We start from the raw sequence: 9,289 nt of genomic DNA on the forward strand, positions 1-9,289 counted from the left end.
GAAAACATTGAACAGCATTCCTCTCCTTCCTCCAATATCAATGGGTTCTCCAAAGGAGCCTATAACTTCCCTAGCTATGGGTTTTGATCATGCCTACAGTATCCGGCATGAACTCCCTCCTGTGGCCTCAAATCCAATCAATAGGGTGATTGGTTACTTCCATATATAATGTGGTGGTTTGAATAAGAATGGCCCCCACAGTCTCATAGATTTGAATGATTAGTAACCAGGGAATGGCACTATTTGGAAGGATGAAGAGGTGCAGCCTTACTGGAGGAAGTATGTCACTGGAGGTGAGCTTCAACATTTCAGAAGCTCAAGCCAGACCCAGAGGCTCTCTCCCTTCCTGCTGCCTGCAGATTCAGATGTAGAACTCTCAACTACTTCTCTAGCACCATGTCTGCCTACATACCACCAAGCTCCCCACCACGATGACAATGAACTAAACCTCTAAAACTATAAATTAAATGCTTTCCATGGCTGGGTGGTGGTAGTGCATACCTTTAGTTCCAGCACTCAGAGGCAGAGACAGGTAAATCTCTGTGAGTTGGAGGCCAGCCTGATCTACAGAGTGAGTTCCAGGACAGTTAGGGCTGTTAAACAAACAAACAAAGAATAAAAAAAAAAGAAGAAAGAAAAAAAATGGCACGGTCATGGTAACTCTTCACAGCAACAGAACACTGACTAAGACACATAGTTTTTCTACTGTTGCATGAACAGACATTCATTTGGAAGGTCAATATTACAGCAAGTAGGGTCTACCACTATATAACAATGCAAAAGAGTTCCCCTTTTGCCACATCCACACCAGCATTTGTTGTCATTTCTTTTTCTTTTTTTAAATCTTAGCTGTTCTGGCTGGGATAAGATGAAATCGTAAAATAGTTTTTAAAAATAATTTTATGTTTTAAATTATAATATAAATGCATCATTGCCCTCCTTTTCCTTTCCTTCTTCTAACCTCTCTTATGCACCCCTTTTCTCTCTCTCAAATTCATGGCCATTTTCTTTGTTATTAAATATATATTTCTTTTTTATAAATATTTATCAACTTAAACTTCTAACTTTTATTTATGCTCCCTTTCATGGCAGGACAAATACACTTACACATAAATAAATATATATTTCTAAGTACATAATTGTGCTTTTAAAGTTTTTGTCTAGAATAATCTATAAAATCTTTGCCTCATTTATCCTTTACATCAAATGTATTTTGTGCTGAGAAGCTTTCTCTAAACTCTTAGTGATTTCAAAATATTCTAATTATCCTAATTATCCTAATCCACTTAACAGTAATTATCAATTATTTAAAATTACTATTGTGTATATATATATATGGGCATTGGAAAGATGGCTCAGCAGTTAAGGGCATAGATTGCTCTCCCAAAGGACCCGGGTTCAAATCCCAGCACCCACATAGGTGGTAACAACTATCTGAAACTCCAACATCTGACACTCTCACACAAACTTACCTGCAGCCAAAACACCAATGTACATAAAATAAAAATAAATAAATTTAAAAAAGAAAAAGAAAATTACTATTTATATGGGTCTAACTCTTTCCATTAAAATCTCCATGCCAACCAATAGAGAAGAAACTTTACATGCACACACTTTCTTCATTTTGAACTCCAAGCATCTAGAACAATGATCAGTACATGGAGTTATTCAGTCAATATTTGTTGACTGAATTTCCAAACAAGCTGCTAAAGTTCAAAGGAAATTTTGAATAAAATAATCCTCAACAAAGAACAATTATGAAAATTGCTTTCATACCATCCTTTATAACAACAAAAACTTTAGCACCACCTAAAAGTGTGGGGATTTCCCATAATATTTGGAAAAGCTTCTGTTATTTTAAGCAAAAACATAATCTATCTGTTACATACACTGTGGACCTGAACTGCTCAAGTCTGCAGGTACCAAAAAAGTTCAAGTGAATAATCTAGAATCACATCCCCTATCGCATACAGAATGGAGTATGAAATACAGCATTCCACACTGGAGGCAGCGCAAAAGATTGGAGGAAGTCCTCGCAAAATATGCCAAGACATAGATTCAATATAATGGGAAGGAGAATGAAGTAATGCCTTCTTTAGTTCCGAAGTGAAGGTGGTAGACAATTTCCAGATTATTTTTCCCCTCTCCCTTCCCTGCCCTCCCCTTTCCTTCTGCTGGTCCTCTTCCTCTCCCCTTCTATGCACTGCATGGCTATCCTGAAGTCAGCAGTCTCCTTTGCCAATAGCACTGCACCATGATATTCTGCCTTGCTTCAGCCCCTAAGCAACAAAAGACCTCAACCTTCAACCGTAATCTCTGAAAACCGTAAGTGGAAATACAGATTTCCTCCTTTCTCAGGAACTGTGTCACAGTTATGGAAAGCTAAGTATGGTAGCAGTGTAAGACATAAGAATCTGCATTTGTTTCTATTGCTAATCTGAATTACTACTCACGCTGTGAGTCGTAAGAATGAGAGCTGCCAGTCACATGCTATTGTTTGGTAGTTTGTTTTAAATAACAAATAGGAGCTGCTGGAATATCCTAAAGGGTGCTAGATTTATGTATTAATAACAGCCAGTTTTGACTTCTTCCTGGATCTCCTTTCCCCTGATCCTTTGGATATAATGGTCTCCTGGACAGGCTTTATAACTGTAATGTAATAACCACAAGACAGCTAACATCTTCACTAATGGGAAACAGGCTTGGTCATACCTGATGTCCCTATACTCCTCATTTTCCCTTCTGTTCCTCTGGATACATTTTTGTTATTTCATTTTTCACCCCCCCCCCTGCATTTGAATATTGGAGCACAACAGAAATCCATTTCCAGATCTGTTCTCTGTCTATACTTGCTACCCTGGTGACTTCATGGAGACTCACGGCTTCATTACTTACATGCTGATAATCCCAGTTTATAGTAGCCATACCAGACTGCTTCCTTGAGTTATAGGCATAACTGTTCAGCTGTCTAGTTTATGACCCCACTTACTTATCTATGAAGTATCTTAAATTGAACTATTCTAACACAGGGCTTTTGATTTTTCCCTTTTTCCACAAACAGAAAATGCTTTTTATAATCTTTCCCATTCATTTAATTGCTAACTCCAATTCTCCATATGTTCTGATAAACATTTCTGTGATCATTATTGATCTCTTCTAATTTACAGCTGATTCATTAATCAACAATACTGCTCCTATCTTTAAAATACACCCATAACTTTACCTTTTTCACTGCTTTCACTATTACTCTTCTCAGTATCTCCTGGTGGGTCCAAGTTACCAATACTTCTGGAAAGAACTACAACAGGCCCCTCAGTGGTTCCCCTGCTTCCCTCCTGCTCCTCTTCTCCAGTATATTCTGAATATAAAAGCCAGTGTGACTTTGCTATTCTCCAAGCCAGTAACTTCATTAAATTGTTGTCTTAGTCAGTGTTCTATTGCTTGAAGAGACACCATGACCACAGCAACTCTGGTAAAAGAAAGCCTTTAACTGGGGCTTGCTTATAGTTACAGCAGTTTGGTCTGTTACCATTATGGCAGGGAGCATGGTGACACACAGGCAGGCAGGGTGCTGGAGAAGTAGCTGGGAGTTCTACATCTAGATCCAAAGGCAGCAGGAGGAGAAAGACACTGGGCCTGGCTTAAGCTTTGAAACCTAAAAGCCCACCCTCAGCGACACACTTCCTCCAACAAGGTCACACCTCCTAATCCTACTCAAGTAGTGCCACTCTGTAATGACTAAGTATTCAAATCAAAAAGCCTATGGGGACCATTCTTATTCAAACCACCACAATTGTTAAAAAAAAAAAAAAAGTTTCTAGTCTCAGAGAGAAAGCCAAAACTCTCTCAGCAAGTTTCTATACAATCTATTCCATATCATCTTTACCTCACTAAACCCAAGTTCATGCTACTCCAGCCACACCAATTCTCTTACTGTTCCTCAAATCCATTAGGACTTCTACTTTAGAGCTTCTTTAGAAGAGTCCCTTTGCCTGGTCTACCCTTTACTCAGATTTCTACACAGTATAGTTCCTCACCTCCAAGTTTCTGAAGCATCACCTGAACAGCGAGGCCTCCCTTCCACAGTACCTAAAATGTTCTTCATAGTCCAGATTCTCCTTACTTTTACACACACACACACACACACACACACACACACACACACACCAATAAAAAAATGCTATTCTTCCATAAAGAGGACAAAATCATTTTGACAGCACAGTTGGAACTTAAGATCACTGCTAAGTAAAATAAAACAAATTACAAGATCTTCCACATATATGGAATTGTTTTTTAAACTGATCTCATACAACTTGAGAGTCAAAGGGTGGTGATAAGAGACCAGGGAAAACAAGACACAGGGTATGGATGGGGAAAAGATTATCACTGAGACCTAAGTCATAGTTAGGAGTAAGAAGTCTGGTACTTCACAGTAAGATGGCTCTAATGAAAATGTACTCTGTATTTCATAAAACTAGAAGGACTTTTAATGTTTTCACTAAAAATAAATGATAACCGTTTAAGGACACAAATGTTTTATACAGATTTAAAGGTTATAATTAATACACACATGTAAGCAGTTGTATAACTTTTGGAAATATTTTTAGAAAGTATCTTAGTAAGATGGGCATGACCAAATGTGTCAAATGGTGACAAAAATTCAAAAAGATGTAAACCAATAACCAGCTACTGAATTTGGCAATGTGTTAGATCACTGGTGATCCCGAGAGAAATGGCTACTGCAAAATAGAACCAAAGGTAAGTGGGAGGGAGAAGAAGGCAGTAAAATAACTACTTACTATTCTGTTCTAACACAAGAGTATGTCAGATGATAGCACTATTTCTCAGAAGAATTAAGATGAGTCTTTAAGGAAAATAGGAAGAAATAGCCTTTTTCAGGAATAGATGAAATTCATTTTTAAACATTTCAAGTTCTAGATCTATAAACTGTGGATAACTGAGTAAAACAAAGTTTAATGTAAAAACACACCAAGTTAACTATATCCCATCCATGGTCCTTCCTGGTATACATAACTTGAAAACATTTGCTAATATCCACTACTTTATCAAATAAATATTGATGGGCAGTAACAAGGAAAACATAATTTAAAAGCTATAAAATCCTTTGGAAAAAATTTTCAATTAGAAAAAGTTTCAAAACATTTTTAAAGAAACGTTTTAGATCAGGTCATTGATAAGCATCTTTTGTTAAAACTAGAACTAGCAAAATATTATCTTAGAATTAAAACCACTGCTAATACCAAATAGAGAAACTGAAACAACAGAACTTGAAACACATGCACATGTGCACACACACCACACACACAAAGAAAAGGCCCTGCATTATTTTGACAATGAAGTTCACTTCCAAATATAAACAAGTTACTGGAATAAATACTAGTAAAGGATAAACGACCAGAGCAGTTTAGTACACAAAGATACAGAGCAAAAGAAGGAAGACAAATAACTATAAGCGATGTAAAAAAATGATGTGATGTCAAATGGAATCACCTTGAGTCATCCTAGATGACAGTAAGATTATAGAAGGACCAAGTAACAGACTATTCAAATTTTACAACCAGTATAGCACTTACATTTTTAAAAACCACATGACAATTACTTGTTCATTTTAAAACAGTCTTCATCTGGAGTTATATTTTACCAAAAAAAATCACAAGCAAATTTTAAGTAAATGTGGGAAGTTTCTGTCCTGCCTGGTCCTGCAGCCATTCAGTCCCAAAGAAACACACAGAGGCTTATATTAATTATAAACTGTTTGGCCTATTAGCTCAGGCTTATTATTAACTAGCTCTTACAACTTAAGTTAATCTATAATTCTTGTCTATGTTTAGTCATGTGGCTTGGTACCTTTTCTCAGTAAGGCATTCTCATCTTGCTTCCTCTGTGTCTGGTTGATGACTCACTCTGCCTTTTCTCTTCCCAGAATTCTTAGTCTGGTCACCCTGTCTATACCTCCTGCCTCACTACTGGCTAGTCAGTGTTTTATTAAACTAATACAAGTGACAAATCTTTACAGTGTACAAGAGCCTTATCCCACAGCAGGGAATAAAACTGATGAAAACATTTTCATTATTAAGGCTAATATCATAACATTGTTTTCTACTATCCATCACATTTATGAATGCTGTATCTTCTGCCATGAAATAACTGAGCAATTACTGGAATGGTTTCTATGCTTACAGGTCATGGAATACTGAAAAAAAATGGGTTTTAATGTTTGACTGTTTTATTTCACAAGAATAATCTGTCATTACTATCTGAAATACAATTTCTAAAGCACTTTGATTTCTCAATTTTATTCTTAGTATTGTATTAAATCTGTACCACAATTTAGTATGCTGTATGGTTCAGATTTTACTACCCACTACAAGTTTTCAGGAAATCCTTTTAAATTGTCATAAATTATGTAAGAATGTTTCATTTACACAAATCACAGACATGTAGAGTATGTTTGCTGTTTGGAAGTATTTTGAGACAGATGTATAGGTTGCACAACTCTTACAGAAGGCAAAAGTACGACCTTCTTTATAGTTTACTGAAATGAAATATAAAACTTGCAGTCAGCGTAGCTTGGTGATACAGCACTTGATTATGTGTAAGGCCCTGGGCTTAATCTGCGATATAAAAAATAAATAAATAAAAAATTCAAGCAATGTGGAATATAACTTCTAACTAATGTTAGAAGAATGGAGACACACCTTACTAGACCTGGATGGAGGTGGGTGGTCCTTGGACTTCCCACAGGGCAGGGACCCTGATTGATCTTTGGGCTGACAAGGGAGGGGGTCTTTCTGGGGGGAGGGGGAGGGAAATGGGAGGCAGTGGCGGGGAAGAGACAGAAATCTTCAATAAATTAATTAATTAATTAATTAAAAAAAAGAATGGAGACATAACTTCATCTCCCTCAAATAAGTCACATCAAGTTTAGGAGACCCTCCATATAACAGGGCTCTCACAAGGAGCAGAAACAATGGAACTGCACTCCCTATAAAGAGCTCACTGTCCTTTACACCAGCGCTACTCTCTGAATTTAACCTCAGACTATCTGGAGGGGGCTGCTACTCAAAGCTACTTGATGTCAGTAAAGTTAGAGCCCAAGTCCTTGGAGAAGGACAGGCATGACAGGATTGTAGAAAGAAAAGAGACTGGGAAAAATCTGCTCTTCGGGTGAATAAGATCAGTAATCACTACAACTTCTGTTCAAGTTAGTGATTTTGGTTTTAGGTCTAAAGCCCTCATCAGCACCACCACAGAAAAAGCCTAATTTGAGGAGAATAAAATTGCTTCTCAGATTCCTTTCTAAATGTGGAATCTAGTAAACCTCCACTGCAGTGTCTATAAAACCAACTGAGTAATATGATAAAAGCCCCCACCATGCCTTCCATACTCTACAATTTCAGATTCTGATTACTTTCCCTTGGCTCCATCCTATCTGACCTTCTGTTTGCATTAGGCCCTCTTCCCCCTTATAGATGTAGAGAGGGCCAAAATAACACAACTTCATGGAATTTCAGCACCAGAGCGTCTTGCTTACAAGACATCAAACCACGATACTAATTTGAATCTTGTGAAACATCCATGAAGGAATAAAATTAAATTTGATAACAGAACCTGTGTTAAAAACTCAGAAACAGTAACACAAACACACTCTCAAATTTTTCTGTAATATAGTCACTACGATAGAAGGCAGAAATGTGCTTGGGGCAATAATCAATTCTAATGCTCCTAACTTAAAAGTTCGGCTGAGATGCTGAAAATTAGCCTTTGAATGCACAGCTTCCCAGAGAAATGTAAACATCACGACCAACTTTAAGATGCAGATCAATAAAGAGCAAAACACACACACCCTGTGATTTAAATTATAAACAGGAAAGCCAATTTAAGATTACTCGGATGAAGATAAACAACAGGACTGGAAATCAGTGAGATTATTTCTCACATAAGACAGACACCCTCAAACTGCCTTCCAGTGTGATTTTTAACCTCCCGTGAACTGCCTCGAGAGAAATACCCGAGTCTCTCTGCCGATAACTGCTGGTAACGAAACCTGAACTAACAAGTACGGCCAAGAGTCGAGCACCCTCCTGGGCACCGTGTGCTGCGCTCCCCAAGTCCAGCCTCCGCTCTGCGGAGCTTGGGTCGGTTAAGTATTTTCTACCGCTGGCTCTCTAAGATCTCCTTTAACGGGAAACCAGTCACGGGTCTAAAAAGGAAAAAGTGTTAGCCAAACAACCTTTCGACAAGTTTCCTGACTTTGATGGAATGGGAAAGGTCACAAAACCATGGAGGTGACTGCCCTGCGGACCGTCCTCACGACCCGGTGGGTCGGGAGGAGGCTTCCCTAGAAAGCCGAGTGCTCAGTAGGTGGGCTCGGGATCAGACAGACGCGCCTCGCGTCCCTGGGTGATGCTCCTTTGCAGGAGTGGTCACGACTTCCCCGAAGGACAGGCCGGTGCAAACTCCGAGAGCGCTTGGCAGGGGTGACAGCGCTCCCGGGAGCCCCATACCTGATGATGTCGTCGCTGTGGCCGCGGTAGAACTTCTGCCGATGCTCCCGGGGGCTGTACACCACGCCGACCCCCGCCACGAAGTACACAATCTCCTTGGCGGCGGTGTAGTAGAGGTTGTTGCGGCACTGGTGGCCCCGGTAGCCGTACACCCACTCGAGCCGCAGGTGGCAGCTCGGGGCGCTCCGGGCCGCCATGTCGGGGCGCCCACCCGTCGCTGCGGTTCGGGCCCGCGGTCGCCGCCGGCTCTGGACGACCAAAGCTCTCCCGCTGGCGGCCCGGACGCTCCTCTAAGCCGAGCCCGGCAGGTGCATCTCGCTCGTGTGGCCGCCGCCGTCTCAGCCCACGGGCGGGAGGAAAAGCCTCGCCTCACCGAACATGCCGAGGGCCGCTAGCCCCGCCGGCCGTCAGGGAGCCTCGAGCGTCTCGGAGCTCGCCGCGCGTCTCCTCAGCCCTGTGTCTAGGCGGAAAGACGACCCAAGCCCGGGGGGCCCGCCGCTTCTCAGCCGGCCCCGCGCGCCCGGCTCCCCGCCGGGGTCACCTGCGGCGCTCAAGTCTAGCCGCAGCCTCGCCTCCACAGCCCGGCGGTACCGCGCCGCGCGCTCCCGAACCCAGCTGAGGGGCGGGCGGGCGGGCGGAGACGCGCGGCCCCGCCCTCCCGGGCTCTCGCCCCGCCCCTCCTCTGCGCTAGCCCCGCCCACAAGGCAGCCCCGCCCCTCCCGGAGTTAGAGTAGAATCGGGGGCTCCAGGCTCACCCGCAG

At 41.3% G+C, this 9,289-nt stretch overlaps 1 protein-coding gene across 2 annotated transcripts in view; it reads right to left on the reverse strand.

Annotated features, from left to right (window-relative positions):
• Nucleotides 1-9,083, reverse strand: part of Eml5 (EMAP like 5) — a 120,097-nt gene extending 111,014 nt beyond the window's left edge. For both annotated transcript variants that reach the window (XM_050151402.1, XM_050151401.1), the window contains exon 1: nucleotides 8,529-9,083. In XM_050151402.1, coding sequence (XP_050007359.1) covers nucleotides 8,529-8,725 — 197 coding nt within the window. In that variant the 5' untranslated portion in view covers nucleotides 8,726-9,083. The remainder of the gene's footprint in view (nucleotides 1-8,528) is intronic.
• Nucleotides 9,084-9,289: the final 206 nt, after the last annotated feature.

Source organism: Alexandromys fortis, unplaced genomic scaffold (assembly GCF_014885135.2).
Source record: "Alexandromys fortis isolate MF-2015 unplaced genomic scaffold, M_Fortis_MF-2015_v1.1 scaffold_63, whole genome shotgun sequence".
In the NCBI taxonomy this organism is placed as follows: Eukaryota; Metazoa; Chordata; class Mammalia; order Rodentia; family Cricetidae; genus Alexandromys; species Alexandromys fortis.